At 42.7% G+C, this 17,680-nt stretch overlaps 1 protein-coding gene across 6 annotated transcripts in view; it reads right to left on the bottom strand.

The window, feature by feature from the left end:
• ARFRP1 (ARF related protein 1) overlaps positions 1–17,680 on the bottom strand; it is a 43,080-nt gene that overhangs the window by 21,055 nt on the left and 4,345 nt on the right. For 5 of the 6 annotated variants that reach the window (XR_014790773.1, XR_014790774.1, XM_084854434.1 and 2 more), the window contains 5 exons: positions 7,004–7,103; positions 6,253–6,340; positions 4,961–5,043; positions 2,335–2,416; positions 1,699–1,769 (listed from right to left, as the gene is read on the bottom strand). Coding sequence is in view for 4 of the 6 variants with exons in the window: in XM_084854434.1 (XP_084710560.1) it covers positions 1,699–1,769; positions 2,335–2,416; positions 4,961–5,043; positions 6,253–6,340; positions 7,004–7,096 (417 nt within the window). In the remaining 2 variants the exon portion in view is untranslated. Of the gene's footprint in view, positions 1–1,698; positions 1,770–2,334; positions 2,417–4,960; positions 5,044–6,252; positions 6,341–7,003; positions 7,104–12,925; positions 12,993–14,037; positions 15,026–17,680 lie in introns of those variants that run through there. The other variant, XM_084854436.1, reaches the window with a different exon arrangement.

Raw genomic sequence — 17,680 nt, 5'->3', positions numbered from 1 at the left:
ATTTTAATGTGCACAAGAGCCTTTCTTCTTAAAAAAAGAAGTATAATCACCCTGAGGGCTGGGGGGGGAAAATAATTCAGTGTCATAAAAGAAAATTGGGAGAAGATACACACAAAATACTCAGTTTGCCAAGTGCAATGCTCCTCTTACGTAGGGCAGCGGTTCTGTGAACAAGTGGCTGGCTCCCCCTAGAGGGCAGCATATGGCACTGCAGCTATTGGGTTTGCCAATTCCAAAGAAGGGCAACGCCAAAGAGTGTTCAAACTACTGCACAATTGCGCTCATTTCACATGCCAGCAAGGTTATGCTCAAAATCCTACAAGCTAGGCTTCAGCAGTATGCGAACCGAGAACTACCGGAAGTACAAGCTGGGTTTCGAAGAGGCAGAGGAAGTAGAGATCAAATCGCCAACTTTCGCTGGATCATGGAGAAAGCAAGAGAATTCCAGGAAAACGTCTATTTCTGCTTCATTGACTACGCTAAAGCCTTTGATTGTGTGGATCACAACAAACTGTGGCAAATTCTGAAAGAGATGGGGGTACCAGACCACCTTACCTGTCTCCTGAGAAACCTGTACGAGGGTCAAGAAGCAACAGTAAGAACCAGACATGGAACAACCGATTGGTTCAAAATTGGGAAAGGAGTACGACAAGGCTGCATATTGTCGCCCTGCTTAATTAACTTATATGCAGAGTACATCATGAGAAATGCCGGGATGGATGAATCACAGGTCGGAATTAAGATTGCCAGGAGAATTATCAACAACCTCTGAGACGCAGACGATACCACCCTAATGGCAGAAAGCGAAGAGGATCTCAAGAGCCTCTTGTTGAGGGTGAAAGTGGAGAGTGAAAAAGCTGGTTTGAAACGCAACATTAAAAAAACTAAGGTCATGGCATCTGGCCCCATCACTTCCTGGCATATAGTAGGGGAAGAAATGAAAGCAGTGACAGATTTTATTTTCTTGGGCTCCAAGATCACTGCAGACGGTGACTGTAGCCATGAAATTAAAAGATGCTTGCTCCTTGGGAGGAAAGCTATGGCAAACCTAGACAGCATAGTAAGAAGCAGAGATATCACCTTGCCAACAAAGGTTCGTATAATCAAAGCTATGGTTTTCCCAGTAGCAATGTATGGCTGTGAGAGCTGGACTATAAGGAAGGCTGAGCGCCGAAGAATGGATGCTTTCGAACTGTGGTGCTGGAGAAGACTCTTACGAGTCCCCTGGACTGCAAGGAGGTCAAATCAGTCCATCCTAAAGGAAATCAACCTTGAGTGCTCATTGGAAGGACAGATACTGGAGCTGAAGCTCCAATATTTTGGCCACCTAATGCGAAGAGAAAACTCCCTGGAAAAGACCCTGATGCTGGGAAAGACTGAAGGCAAGAGGAGAAGGGGACGGCAGAGGATGAGATGGCTAGATAGCATCACCGATGCAACGAATATGAACTTGAGCACACTCTGGGAGAGAGCGCAGGACAGGAGGGCCTGGCGTGCTATGGTCCATGGGGTCACGAAGAGTCGGACACGACTTAATTCTGTTTTATTGTTGGTTTTAGTCTTATATTTTCTTTTTAAAGTTGTTAGCTGCTTTGAATGCCTACAGACAGAAAAGTGGCCTATAAATAAATAAAATATGAATGCAAGTAAATTAAATCACTAATTAAGGAACCGGTTTTACGTCTGGAATGAGCTCACCTCTACGTCTTGTTTGTTGGCCAGAACCAACAATGGAACACCTTCCAGAACTTCACTGGTCACCATCTTCTCTGTGAGGAAAATAAAAGGGAAGAGAGAATTTGGGAGACTGAAACAGAGCTCCAGCCCAAGTGTCACAATAAAAATGCTTTAACAATGAGAATTACGTGGCAAGTTGCCATGCATATCACTCTTTTGGTCAGTCAGACATTCTGGAACCACACTTTCACCCATGCAGAGTGGAAAGTAATAACGTTTGGAGTAAAAAAAGAAAAGGACGGGGTTCGAGGAAAGTCAGCAACTGCCGTGACTCATGTGGACAGCTCTGTTGAAAGAGCCAGCCACATGCCCAACTAGCCCCACTAACATTGATGGTGCAAGCCTATGCTGGCTGGGGAATGCATAGGATTGTGCCCTAAGTGAACTTATAGTGTAAGAAGTGGGAGCATATCTTTGCTTAAGGTGCTACCAAGGTTATCTGGGAATCTTTAAACTCCCAAATTACTGCCTTGCACACTTGCTAGGCTGGCAAAGACACAGGAATGGGTGTTGCTCTTCCCAAACAGTTTAAAAAGAACAATCTACCACGCACACAAACGCACAAAAAGATTCCAGGAAAACTCCCTGCACGCTCACCAAAAGCTCGTTTGGATTCCGAAAGCCTTTCTTCATCAGTGGAGTCGATAATGTAGATGACACCATGGGACTCTGCATAATACTGAAGTCAAATAATAAGGCAAGATGTGATTTATTACTGAAGCTTTCAATCTTTCAACAGGAAAACTTAAGGTTTCCCCAAATGCTAGGGATTGTAGCACTTCCATTTTGAACTGCTATATGTAAACACTGTCTATACATATATATGCTGGTATTTGTAATAAGCAATAACAGCAACAGCAGCAGCTCCCAGGCTCTGGAACTCCCTGCTAAGGGGGGCTGGGCTAGCTCCATTTGTACTGTACTGTACTTTTGCAGGCAGACAAAGACAGTTTTATTCAGACAGGCCTTTGGTGTCTAAGCAGATGTGCAGCTAAAGTGCTTTCCAACCTGGTGGGTGCTGTTTTTTCCTTCTTACTGATGTGTTTTTATTTGATGTTTTTACTCGGATGTATTTTTATTTGAAGAGTTTTAATGTCATTATATTCTTGTTATTTTATTTGTATTTTATTGTTAGCTATCGTAAGCACTAATTTTAGTGGAAAGTTGAAAATATAAATTTAAATAAACAAACAATAAATACTGAAGTCACAGCACAGGAATTAGCCCACAGGAAATTTAAGAACTGCTTTGTTCTCACCGCATAAATCATGCCATTGTAGGGTCAGAATGACCCAGAAGAGACCAGAAAGGCATCATGTCCAGCTGCCTGCAATAAACACTATTCTCTCTCTCTCTATGAACTCCCTACAGATTAACACATATAATCCTTCCAGACTGCTTTGTGCCACAAGCAGAGAGCAGGAATGGAGAGACCACCATGCCAGAGATGTAGCTGAAAAGAAAAGAGGTGGCTATAGATGGCTCACAAAAAGAAGACAACTTGCATCTGATAGGAGGCAGTAACCTTGCCAGGATGTGAGCCAATCTGACCTGCATGCAAACCCTTTCCCAACCCAAAATGAGGCCCTGAAAGCAAAGCCTATCTGCCATTGCCTTTCTGAGAGAAATCTTCCTCTGCCCAGCCCACCTCAAAGCCTAAAATGGTTCAGGGCGAAAAAAGATCTTTGCATCGTGCTCCCTTGACACTGTTCAAGCAAGGTTTTTTCTCCCAAATCACTAGGGGTTGGATCCAGGATCTGCCTTCTGTGAGATGAAGGTACCTTCTGTGAGAGGAAAGAGCTCTGCTCGCAGAAGGTCCCGCCACTGGATTCTTGGGGGTTCCATCCCCCACAGCTCAACCCATTCAGCAGAGTCTCCTGACTCTCTGCACTTTCAGGGGGCTGGAGGGGCTGCTGTGGGAAGGTGGGGATGGGGAAGCCCACTTTCGTCAGCACTGTTGATCCAGCCTAAATCTGGATCCAACTCAAACACTTCCGCATGAATGAGCCCAGCTATGTTCATCTTGATTTGGTGCACTGTAATTCCCCACCCCACTCAGCAAGTTACAAACAGCAGCTGTAAAAACACAGATGCACTCAAGTTAAGAAGACAGACTTAAACCCCACTTGTCCTGCTTGCTGATGCACCACAGTTCACTAGAGCTGGATGCATATTAATCACCAATACAATGAAAAGGATCAATTTGTCGAGACAGATGCGGAAACAGTGGGAAAACAGGCTGTTCTGATTTATTATCCATTTCTATCCTAACTCTGCCAAAGATGTTTGAATTGGCCGAAAACAAAGACAGTGGTAAAAGAAATGTCAACCTTAAAACAAGCAATAAGAACCAGGTTTGGATTGTGAACACAGCACATGGATTTGGAACCATGCAATTCCTTGTCCCCCACACCAGCCCCCACATAACATTCAAGAGATGGAGCTGAGCCAGAGAGGCTGGTGCCCTTGTTCATAGAAGTAATGCCCACCACTGATGTGGATTTTATCTTTAAAAAGTGTTGGGACGGGGGGATGCCAGCCTTTTGAGGGCTCAAATTGCAGCACACCAATAAGGTGATTAACTATTTTTATAGATCAAAAAAAGGAAGCTGTGCTGGGTCATTAGAACAAACACCACTTTTAATAGGATCAGCAATACTGCATTTCGAACACTGCTTGGTCCTAAGAAAAGGCCCTGGTTCTGTTCTTGGGCAAGTAAGTGAATGAGCTTCTAATTCTATGCCACAATTTCTCCCCATAAGCAGTATTGTGATGCTGATGCTCACATAAATGCTATGACTGAAAAGTCCCAAACCACTAGAGAACTGCATCATCCTGGAAAAACTATGGGAAATACCACTTGCTAGAGAACACGAGCAGGAAGCTGCTATTGTGTTTATGTCCTCCTGTGGGCTTCCATAAGCATCCGGTTGGCTGTTGTGGAACAGAATGCTGTATTAGATGGACCTTCAGACTGATCCAGCACAGCTCTTCTTGTACAGGACTTTAGAAAGATGGCATTTCAGTTACCTGGGCTATATCCATGCAGGATTTGAGTCTTGCCCACTACAAGATACTTTGGGATGGATCCAGATTAAGCTAGTTGAACTTTGTCCAGCTGATTTCCATGGGGTAACTAAAATTAACTAATTTATTCCTATAAGAGCCTGAGGGGGAACCACCCTGCAAAAAAAGATTACTAACACACAGCTGTTAGCCCTACCTTATCCCAGAGAGATTGAAGCTCCTCTTGTCCTCCAAGATCCCAGAACATGAGCCTCGCTTTGCCCACATCTATAGTGCCAACTAGAAGACAGAGACAGATAATTCAGTGCGGACTTTTTTTGTACTAAGACCAACTTAAGTCTCCCAGAGATGGTATTTGTCTAGAGTAACTCAGCTATAGGCATTAGTCATGGTCTTTAAGCCAGTAGTTTTCAAACTGTGTTCTGAGGGACTTGGGTTCCTCACAAGCTTGTCCGGGGTTCCTCAACAAGAAGATTGCAGAGAAGCTTCTTCTGAAAGACAGCTGTCTCATCATAAGCTGTCTTCCCCTGCAAGCTGCTGCTTCAGCACTTTCAGGGTGCGTTCTTGTTTCATGAAGACAAATTATGTAGCTACCAGGTTTGGTCCATGCTCTGTGTGAACTGTATATGTGGGTACACCAGAATGCTCCCCAGAATCCCCAGCAACATGCAGGGGTTCCTCTTCAGTACATGGACTGCTATAGAAAGGCAAGAGTTTGGAAACCACGGCTGTCAGCCAATGATCAAGTGCATCCGGAATATGGAGCAAGAGAGGGCAACTGAAAGGCTCAGGGAGATTTGGGATCAAATCAATGGCTTGGTGGGGAAACCTTTTCAGAGGAAGAGCCATTTGTTTAATTGTATAGGATAGAGAGACAGTTACTTGAGGGGAAAAAATGACAACTGCACAGGAAAAAAGACTGCATCCTTCATTCCTGTCACATTTTAATACTAACTTTTGTATCCTCAAACTGTGTAAGCAGTAGAGCAGCCTTCCTGAACCTGGTGCCCTCCAGATGTGCTGGACTACAACTCCAAACACATCTGGAGGGCACCAGGCTGCGTAAGGCTGGAGTAGAGGATATCGATACTTTAGACTACAAGTATCTGTGGGAAAGTAAGTGGGAAACCCTGTGGCTCTCAGCTGCAATCAGGGCAGCCAGCAGGGCCACGCCCACCCTTTCCCCACCTCCCTTACTGATCAACTGTCAGCTGGGTGGCAAGGAAGTGGGGGAAAGGCTTATCCCCCCATCCCAGTATGCTGAGATGTGGGTGCGCATGAGCAGGAATGTGTGAGTGTACATGTGCACATGTCTATGGCCCCCAACGCTCCACCCATCCCTGCATGTGGGCCTTGGGGTGAAAAAGCCTGACCACCTAAAAGCTGCTTTAGACAGCTGCTTGTTCTCTTTTTAAAACTTTTTTTTTAAATTCCTCCTTGCAACTCAGATCCCTTGGACTTTCCCGTCACCAAACTAGATTCACTTACTGTTCAATCCCACAGTGGTTGTGATTTTGGATAAGCTCATCCCTTTGTAATTCTTGTTAAAACTTGTTTTAGTCTGTTCAAGAAAGGTCTGGGGAAGGAGGAAAGAGAAAAGAAACCAGGTATTTTAAGTTAAGCACTTTCCCGGAAACAAAACAAACTTACCATAAAGCCGGGATCCTAGAATTTATAAAGTCTGCAAAATCTTGCTGCTGCTAGCCAACCACCCAAATTTTGTGCCCAAATTAACGAAGTATACAGTTCTCATTGGAAAAAATGCTCTCTCTCTTGATATGGAACTTTAACATCTTAAACCAGGAATGGAGTGACAGGGAATCAGTGCTAGAGAAGCACAGGGGCAGCAGAACATTAAGACAAACTGTGACATTCTCCAGATACCTTTTCTGTAGGAATTCTGTGCAAATTTCTACCCAGCAAAATGCACAAGGATCAAGATCTTCAGTTTTATACTTTCTTGCAAAAGAGACATTAGGTGTCAGCATGCTAGAAATTCCCAGAAACTCAGACCAGCGGAGTGCCCGAGAATGGTGAACAAGTGATTACCTGACCTCTGATCCTATTGCATGCTGTTGCCTGAAGGATTTATCCTAGTAGAACTAAATTAGGGATGAGCTTAACTCATGCTACCCCACCCATTAACTTGCACTGGAAATCATGACAGTACACCCAGCTAAGGTAGTAGGGGGGAAGGGGCTCTTCCTCGCCTTCCCCATGAACAAGCATTGGCACACACCGTTTTCCCTGCATTGTCCAGTCCAAGGATCAAGATGCAGTATTCGTCCCGCCGGAACATATACTTGTAAAGCCCAGACAGCAGGGTATACATCCTGCTCCTATAAGCAAAAATCAACACATATTAGAATGCCAGAAATGAGCTCTTTACCCCCACCTCCATTCTGTCCCCTGCAGAAGTGTTGAACCACACTCCCATCACCCCCAGCCAGCATGGCCTGTAGCCCAACATATCTAGCGGACACTAAGTTGGGGAAGGCTATTTCAGTTCTTGATACACCCAAACTACACCATAGCCATTTCCCGTGCAGGACAGGGAAACTTTTTAAATGATATAACTGTGTGAATTATTTTTTAAATCATAGTTTTAATTTTTTTCTAACAAAACATATACACTGACAAAAACATCCAAGAAATCTTTTTTACAGTGGGATGCACGGAGGAGAAATGAGTTCATAGAATCATAGAATAGTAGGGTTGGAAGGGGCCTACAAGACCATCGAGCCCAACCCCCTGCTCAATGCGGGAATCCAAGTCAGAGCATCCCTGACAGGTGGCTGTCCAGCCTCGTCTTGAACGCCTCCAGAGTGGGAGAGCCCACCACCTCCCTAGGGAATGGGTTCCATTGTCGTATTGCTCGAACAGTGAGGACGTTTTTCCTGATGTTCAGGCGCGATGTGGCTTCCTGTAACTTGAACCCATTATTCTGTGTCCTACACTCTGGGATGATCGAGAAGAGATCCTGGCCTTCCTCTCTGTGACAACCTTTCAAGTACTTGAAGAGCGCTATCATCTCTCCCCTCAGTCTTCTCTTCTCAAGGCTAAACATGCCCAGTTCTTTCAGTCTCTCCTCATAGGGCTTTGTTTCCAGTCCCCTGATCATCTTTGTTTCCAGTTCAATTCCAGGACACTCCATTAAAACATTCCTCCTTGTTGCACTGGGATAAGACCACAGTCCAGATAGCTATATCTGGGAAGGGAAAAGAGTAAGCAAATGGACTACTGGAACCATTGGCCAGATACTGGCATCTAAAGGATTTTAAAAGAATAGCTTCACTGAAATTGCTGGGAAGGCTACTGAGAAATTTTTAACTTGCCTCTTTCAAAGCACCATAAGATGGCTTGTTATAAAATGCCAAATAAAGAGCAACTGAAAATACTTAAGAAATAATTAAGAATTTGGAGATGTAAAGTAAGTAAACTTGCATTCAAGGGAAGATACATAAAGAAGCAGGTTCACAATGAATTCTGACCAACTTGAGAAAACTAATTGGCAAGGTGGTCCGGATGGCATCCAACAGAAGAGTGTTGGATGGTAAAGCCCTATAGCTTTGGTCAATGAGTTATTTGAGTAACTAACAGGTATGAGACTGTAGTAAGCAATGTCAAAAGTGAATTTAAGGTTTTTGCTTATCAAGTAATAAGCAAGAAATATTGCATGAGGTATGAACACCTAAAAGCTTGATATTCAGATTTCGTAAAAGAATTTAGACTTTGGTTTAATTATCAAACGCTGAGTAAGGAGTTGTCTTCTGAAAGGTATGATTAAGAATCATCTAGCCTGAAAGGTTTCAGCCTTTTTTGTATGTTTTAATTTCTTAAGCATGTTTAGTAATAATGAGATAAATAAGACTGCAAGCTCTGATTTATGGGACAGCAGAAAATAGCTGTGAGGTAATCTCTGTACAGAAACTGTGTAAGTATGTTCTGATTTTGGAATGAAGTTATACCATTTGGAAGCTGACCAGCCTGTGTTCTTGTCACCTGAACAGCCTATTCAGACCTGAATGGGAAACCTGGATGAGAGCTCTCCTTTTAGACTGTTAGGAGGAGGAGTCTTTGATAATAAGGAAAGTTTATGAAACCCTACTTCTTCGTAAGCTATTAAGACCTTAAAATCTTTACCAATGTTCTCTTTTATAACAAGATTTTTAAAAGTTTTTTTAATTGATTTTTTCCCAAGTAACAATGAAGAGTAACTCTATGGTGTGATCTATCAGGATGAGTGATAACGTTATCAGATAAACTTGCTTGTACCAAATAGAGATCCTGAGTGATCAGAAAGACTGCAGAGAAATTGATTCACATGTGGTGTATTTGGATTCATTACCCCTTTTTCTGTAATATCCTGGTTTAAGTAAGTTTGGTGTTCGACCGACATCTTTTTAATATTTGCTTGAGATAGTATTTTTTGAATTTATATGTTTCTGATTGCCTAGAAGTGTATAAATCTGCATAATAAGATGCAAATATTTGATTTATAGTTTGACTCAAAATTCCTTTTTCCTTATTTGTCCTCAATTAAGGTTATATTATTTCTTGTTGCTTTCTGTCTCATATTTCTATTTCCAAATTAATAAAACTGTTGACATACTGGAGATCATTTGTTATCTGATTAATTTCTAATGATTTAAGCTCATTTCTCTTTTTTATTAATTCCAATTTAACTCTTTCTTTCCTTAATGTGTTTGTGCTATGTTTCTAGATTTTTAATTTCTGTTGCTAATGTGGGTTGTTTTCTAATACAGCTTAGAGCGCAATCCTATCCAGATAGTCAGCAGCCTTTGAAATCAGAGGCTGCCAAGTATCCAATGCAGGGCAGCCAGAGCACGGAGGCGATCCTCGCCTCTGTGCTCTGGCCGCCCTGCATTTTTGGCTAGACAGCCAATTTTAGCTGTCTAGCTGTGGCTTTGGGGAGGAGGCCATGCGGCACATGAGAAGATGCGCAAAGTGGCTTTCGCAGTCTCCTCCCCTCCCTGCGACCACTTCCTTTTTGCCATCTCCGTGATCCATTTCCAAGCATGGAGATGTAGCCAGAGTGGGAAGAACTGCACTAGCTACAAGGGGTTGGGGGAACATCGTTTCTGGGAACTGCGTTCAGAACCCTGGCTCCGACCTCGGTTCCCCAAAACCGAAAAAGCCTATGTCTCCCTAGACAGTGTCCAGTGGCCATAGAATTGCTCTCCCCAAGTGTTTATGCATTTCCCTCTAATTACAACTTTTAAGAACATCCCATGTCTGAATATTCACATCTTGAGTATCGTTAAGAAAGTAATTTTCAATTTATTTTCTTATTCCCTAACTTCTTTCCTGTATAATAAGATGGGGTCAAATTTCCAAGCACAAATTTTGCTTTGTTTGGGGCCTAGGTGGAAAGTCGCCATTACTGGTGCGTGATCTGAAAAAATGATTAGCCCCATTCTTGCATCTTTCAGCACCAGTGAATTTGAATTCTGAGAGTAAGATACAATTAATTCTGGAATAACTGTTGTATCTCACGGAATAAAATGAGAAGTCTTTTTCGTCTGGAAATTTGCATCTCCATGCAAATTTCCTATCAATCTATATTGTTGTCAAATAAAGGTGATGGTGCTATATGGGAGTCGTCTCGAGCCTTTGGCCTGTTTCCTTTTCTTGCACAATCTATGTGTGGGTCAACTATTAAATTCAAATATCCTCCTATTATTGTTATTCCATCCCAAGATTTAAAATTTTCTAGTATTTCCAAAGCAAATTCCACAAAAATATTTTGCCCTGTAGATCCTAAGCCCTTTACATTAAATGTCATTGTTTTTATTTCAACCTTTATAATTCTTCACCCTGAACCTATTTTTATATCTTCCTTTCAAACCTTTTTGCTTCTTTTTCCCCCCCGCTCCCAGGTTTCTCACATGGTATTTAACTAATAGCTGTAATAGAATACTGATATAACACAAATTCAAACCTTCCTTCTCTGCACAACCCCTTACTTCAGGGAATTGCATCAAGACTATTTGCTCCTGACTGCTGAGAGGAATCATACTGGAGGGCGTAACACCTATAACCCATCCCAAACGCAGCCCCCTCTTTACCGCATATGTTAATAATTATAGTATTCAAAAACAGACAGCTATAATAACTTTTAAGGATGTCCACGGTTGCCAAAGCCTATTTGACAGTTCTGAAGGCCTGCATGGCCTCTCAGATGATTTTATTTCTTGCCAGACTTATTTTTCCAAAGAAGTTTTCTTCTTTTTTGTGGGGCGTAGCGTCCATCCCTCCATTTAGTGACAGCCTCAGTAGGCTTCCTCCTCCTGTTCTTCTGCACTTGATAATATTTCTCCTCTGGAATCTAAATTCATGTGGATCAAGAACTCTTTTGCCTCCTGATGAGTAGTTATTACTGTAATTGTATCATCAAGCCGCACTACGATTTTACAAAGGTAGCCCAGTGGTATGTTATTCCACTTTTTTTGCAATTGTTCTGTACAGTATCAGAAGCCTCCGTGTTTCTGAAGAGTTGCTGAGCTGATATCTTGGAAGAGTGCAATGTCAGATTGATCATAATAAAACTTAGGGCCAGCGTGGGCACGAGTTAAGATGGCATCCTTCATTTCCAGGTTTGCAAAGAAGGCCAATAGGTCCGGCAGTTTACTGCTGTTTGGCGGGTAATTCCAACACCCTATGCATCTTCTCTATATCTCTTCGGGATATTTTGAGCTCAGGTAATACTTCTGACAGCCAGGTAACTAGGAAGCTGGCTGCCTCTCGCCCTTCCACCGATTCTGCTGTCCCCCTGAAACAGATATTGGGTCTATGGCTGTAGTTTACCAAAGACTCAATATGTTGCTGTAGCTCTTCATTAGTTTCTTCAAGCATAGTATTATCTCCTGTTTTGCAATCCCAATTCCATTGCTTCGTTAGCTGTGTTCCCAATTGCATCAAGTTTGGCAGCAACTTCGTCTATTTCTCCTTCAAGCAGTTGTAGCACTGTAACCCAGTCCTCTTGGAGGTTTCATATTTGAGAACTTATTATTTGTAAAGGGTCCATACCTTCTTTTGCTGTCTTAGGTGCTTTTCGTGCCATCGTAGGCCCTTCTCTCTCTTTGTGTAGGCCCAAGTCTGTAGCTGCATTTTTTACACCAAAATAGGAGGTAAGATCTTTGTTTTCATTCTGTGCTGTTCCCTGAAACATCTCCTCACAGAGTATTAGTTTTAGGGCATTTACAGGTGTGTGGTTTGCTTTTTTTATTATTTTGTGGTGTCAGTACACAGCTCAGGAATTAGTCAGCCATCTTGGTTGCAAGCTGACTCCACCCCCCTTTTATAACAGGGTTAAAAAAAAACCTTATGGAATGTATTTTAATGTGATGTTATAAGTAGTATATTTTAATCAAAATTAAAAAATGGATCCAAAGATTTTTCCCTTACTAATTCTGGTTTGTAGAAAACCAAAGACTGAGCCCACTTAAAACAATTTTGGGGGTATGCTTTGTTTGAAGTGTATTAATCAACTATAGTTAATTGGCTGCTAGAATCTTCCTAAATACTGAAACTATGGATTCAAAACACTCAGCAAAGCACAAATTCATAACACTGCCCTGGATCTCTTAAAGCTATCAGCAAATTCTCTAAGTCTGGATCTTGCAACTCTAAGGCCTAGACCTTGCACTTTAATACCTAACAGGATTTTATTTTGCTGCTGTGTGAAGATGTGTTGGGAAATTGTACCTTTTGTTGGGCAATCAAGATAGATGAGGAATTCTGCTCCTGTAAACATCCTCACCCCCTGCTGTCAAAACAGCCTCCTTGTCTGAGCTGACAGAGGTAGTCCCTGGCTACCATCAAAACCTGGGTATCCATGTTCAGGGCTGAATCCATTACTAGACCCAAACTGCAAGCCTGAGTCTTCAAGTGGTTTAACCCCATTCAACACAGGTTGAATCCCTATTCATTATCAATATGCAGTTGACAGGCAACTCTATTTCTCATTTTCATCAAACTCAGATGAAGCAGTGGAAGTTGCTAGTTCAGATGCAGCGATGGGTTGGATAATACTCAATAAACTGAAGCTCAATCCAGTTAAGAGAGAAGTACTGCAGGTGGGCATTTCACCTGCCCAGGGTACTAGTGTTCATCCTGCGCTAGATGAGGTTGCACTAACCTGAAGGAAAGGTTTGCAGCTTGGGTGTTCCCCAGTCCATCTTTGTTACTGGAAATGCAGGCAGCTTCTGCAGAACAGAGCCTTTTATTAGCTTAAGCCAATACACCAGCTGCAACCCTACCTGGACAGAGATAGCCTGGCCTCAATTATCCAAGCTCTGGTAACCTCCACATTAGCCTAAATCGTTGGTAAGCAACCTCTGGCCTGAAGGCTTAATCTGGCCTACAGCAGCCTGAGCTTCCTCTGCAGGCCCCTCCTTGAGCCCTACCCTTGGCTTGGAGGCTACCAGAGGTTTGGGGAGGAGACAGGGAGAAGAATCCCCTTGTTATCTCCGATCTGCTGGGAGGGTGAGAAGCATGAAGGGGAATCACAGACTGGAATCACAGATCACAGATAGCATGAGATTCCTCTCCCCACCTTCCCTGAGAGAAGGTGAAGCATGAGCGAAGTAAGGCGTATGGCGAGGCTCAGCTTCACCTGCCCCAAGCCCTCTCCCTAGTGGAAGAAGGTGCAAGGCTGCCAAGTTAGGTGGATGATCTGCCCAAGACCTGAGTCAGGGAAGCTTCGCTGCATGCAAGCCTTTCCCAATAGGAAAAGCCTTGCATTAAGCAAAGCTAGCTGCCAGCCAACGCACCCAGTGGATGATCTACCTGGATGTCAGCTGGGGACCAAATGACATGGCCACGCCCCCTGGCTCCATCTGGCCTATAGAGGTCTGAATGAGAGGCCACCAGCCCGAATTTTACTGCCTAACCCTGGTCTAAATTGATATACATGGGGCCGCCTTTGAAGACTGGCTGCTGGATTACTGACTGTGCATTATGAGATGATGTCTGTGCCATGGCAACTGCACTGGCTTCTAGTCCCTTTCCAGCTCCAACTCAAAGTCCTGACTTTGACCTTTGTAGCACTTCATGTCTTAGAACTAGGCTACATGAAGGTCCACGCATCTCCATATGTATCTATTCAAACATTAAGATCTCCTGTGGAGGACCTCCTGCATGCACCCCACTATCTGAAATGAGGTGAATGGTGACCAGAGAGATGGTCTTCTTGGTAGTGGCACCCCAGTTATGCAAAGTTCTCCCCAGAGAGGTTTCCCTGGTCTCTACCTTGCTGTCTGTTTGGTAGTGTCGGCTCCTGCCAGCTGACCGCAGCTAGTGGCAATAAATCACCAGCTGATAACAGGGCTGTAAACCTGTCCAAGGCTAGGAAGCGAAAACGCAGCTTGTAGCAAGGGATGTTTTACCCAGGCAGTGAGTCCAAAGCGTCGAGGCAAAGAGAAGTCTGTTATCTGATCCGGGGTCCAAAACACATGAAGAAACACAATGGCAAACATGAGCACGGCAGTGCACAAGGTCCGACGCAGAGGCTGAGAACTGGTGTGTAACATGACGTTGTTTCTTCAGTGGTCTAGCCCCAGCCTGTCCACCCCTTTTGACGGCCATGACTTGAGGCAGCTGTACCTAATCAGTCCTCCTGCCTCTGAGAGCCTCTCTGTCTTAAACGGACAGAGGCTTGCCTACCCTGCTCCCAGACATGCAGCTGCCTCCGTTCTGCAGGGTCAGTGGCATCTCGCCCTCCGAATCCTCTGGGAAGACTGCAACTGGGGACTCGGGCTCCTTCTGTGCTGGTCCCTTCCCCTGGGTCTGGAGCCTGCTTCATCCTTCATCCTTGGAGGGGTCCGAGGGGGGCATGACAAGTAGAGGCAAAGACCTTTTTATTCCTCTGGACTTTTAAGATATTTTGTGGTGCTTTCATGATTCTGTGGCCTTTTATTATTTTTTATATATACATCAATAATGTGGGCTGGAAAATTTTTCAGAAGAGAATGTTTTCCAGGGCTTTATTTTCCCACATAAAATTTCCATCTTCATAAGTTCATCAGTAAAAATGAATGGATACCAATTGCAAATACAGTATTATGCAAGCTTGGCAGTTTCAAACCAGTAAGCATGTTTTTCAGGTGATTATCCTTAGCAAAATATGTGAGAGAATACGTAGATGTCATTGTGTCTCAGAGTGAAATGGAACTAATAAATAGCAACACTGAAACTGTTGAAAGGAGCCCCAAGAATCTTTGTGGAAAAGAGCTGAACTCTGTTGAAATAGATGAGTGGTTTAATAGATCATAGAATTATAGGATTGTAAAAGGCCTACAAGACCATCAACTCCAACCCACTGCTCAACGCAGGAAGCCTGATCCAAGTACTAACCAGGGCTGACCCTGCTTAGCTTCCAAGATCAGACGAGATCAGGCACATCCAGCCCTTTGCTTGTTGTCAGCATTTCATTCACATTTCTTTGGGTAGTTAAAATTAATTAGTGTAACAGTTTTCAGTAGCTTTCCCCCCCTTATATTTAAACAATGTAGGAGAAGTAGATGCTATTGTCTTTAAATGCTTACAACTATTCTAATAAACATTTCAACATAATATAGCATTCAAATGACAATGTGTGCTTTAATTTTTTCCCTCAAACATTTCAAGTCACATGCTTGTGCACTGAACCAAAAATTAACACTGGATACTTCTAAAAATGTTGTTGTTGTTTACTAAATACAAGTATAATAAAAATGCTAAATTAGATTGCCCTAGGGCAGGGGTGGGCAACTTGTGGCCTTCCAGATGTTTTGGCCTACAGCTCCCAGGAGCTATAGCCAGCATAGCCATTGGTGACAAATGATGAGAGTTGCCAACCCCTGTTCTAGGGCATCAGAACATTTTCCGACGCAAACGGAAACTTTTCCTACCCAAATGACCCCATGCAAATTAACCTAGTTTGCATTGGAAATGTTTCTGATACAAACTAAAAAAATCTTCCTATGAAAATTAACCTAATTTACATTAGAAAAATTTCCAATTCAAAATTTTCGAAAACCCACATCACTGATTTACATTTTAATTGTTTTACCCTGTTTGTAAACCACCCTGGGAATATAATTGAGGGGTGGTATACAAATACTGAATAATAGTCTTGATTCCATAGAGCAGCACCGATGATTATGATGATAATAGATGGCCACGACAGCAACATGGGCGCTTACAATCTAAAACTGTGAATTCCTGTGGCATGGAAAGAGAGGATATACATTTTTAAATAAAAAAAATAAGACAGTCATGAAAATAGAGGAAAAGGAGATACACACAGAAGTAGCAAGGGTTAGATGTGAGCACGTACATTACAAATACTTCATGGTTACAACTATCCTGCCAGTTTAACTCCTAGGTACAACGAATACCAAATAAGTACAGTACCACTATTCTCAGTTTACGGAGGATGTTTAAAAACCACAATGTCAGCTACAAAGCAGTAAAAACAATGAAAAGAATCCATTGCAGGTGGTGTGGTTTCCCGATTTGAAACCTATTTTTAGGTTGTTTTATTGTATTGAATGTTCCATTTTTTATGTACACTGCCCTGAAATCCTCTTTGAGATGAAGGTGCGGTTTATAACTTTAACAAAATAAAACAAAAATAGCTTATTTGAAGATGATAACATCAACCTACTGAGCTTGTAGATAAGTTTGTGGTGTCACTCTTATACGCAACTATATTCAGCATCTGAGTACAGATACCCCTAGATTACAGGGATATTTTAAGTACAAAAATCTAGGCAAAGAATGGGGTTATTTTAGAAGGTGTGAGATATTTTAATAAATACTACATGCACGATCGCTCAGTCACTATGTTTTGCTTTTCTTAATATGCACTGATTGCAAACCTAGAATGTGCAAGTGATTGATTTTTTATTTAAGTATTTTTTAGACTGTCTTTTAAGGTACAGCATGAGGTGGGCAACGTTGGGGGGCTTGGAGATCACTTTCCACTCCCAAGGAGACCCCTCTGGGCTGCACTCCTGCCACTGCCACCCCTCTAAAATTCGCAGCAGCAGCAAAACAAATAAAAATCAACAGTTTGCCAACAAATTTTGGTGGCAAATACCTATGGAGGCTTAAAAAGGACAAATGCAGCATGTTTGGGGGGCATGTTGGTGGCCGCATTGGAGATTGCAGGGGCTGCCCACTCCTGGTGGAGTACCTCACCAGGGAGCTTGCATAAATCATAAAATATACGAACAATTTATAGAAAACAGCAGTTTAAAAACCAATACATAGACCAGAATCATTCCATAGAAACAACATTTAAACAATTTAAAACAGTCCAACATCTTCAAAACCAGGAGTACTAGGAAACTTTAACAGAAGACAACTCCCCAAATGTGAGGGTTTTAGGGCTCATGAAGGTTTGTATTGCAGGAGCCATATGCAGATTGGTTGGAAAGGAGTTCCACAACCAGGCAACAACTACCCCCAAAACCCCATTTTAAATACAAGTACTCACATTCTACCATTTTACATAAGGAATGATATTCCCCTGAGGGACTACATTGCCTGCAATGTGTTAGGGTGCTGCCAATTTACACTCTTGGGATAATGTATTTCCTGCACACTGCCATTAAGACTCTTGTTTTTGCAGGCAGGGCAGCTGTGCCACGTTGTAGTAAACATGTGGCAAAACTGATGATACGAAAGCGATTTTAGGACCTGATAAACAAAGATCTAAATTACACATCATACAGATCTGCACAAGCCCAACAACTGATTGTCAGTCCTGTTTATAAGAGTCAGCTGGCTAAATAAAGCTTCCCCCACCACGCAGGCAGTGGGCAAGTGTTTGGACAATATGAATTTTGACCCCTAAAGAACACTAGGAGATACCTGTTGATGGTCATTTGTTAACAGCTGGGGAACT

This window comes from Heloderma suspectum, chromosome 4, assembly GCF_057233095.1.
Source record: "Heloderma suspectum isolate Gila_16-S chromosome 4, 16-S_ref, whole genome shotgun sequence".
Taxonomy (NCBI): Eukaryota; Metazoa; Chordata; class Lepidosauria; order Squamata; family Helodermatidae; genus Heloderma; species Heloderma suspectum.
This window is presented reverse-complemented; position numbering and strand designations above follow the sequence as displayed.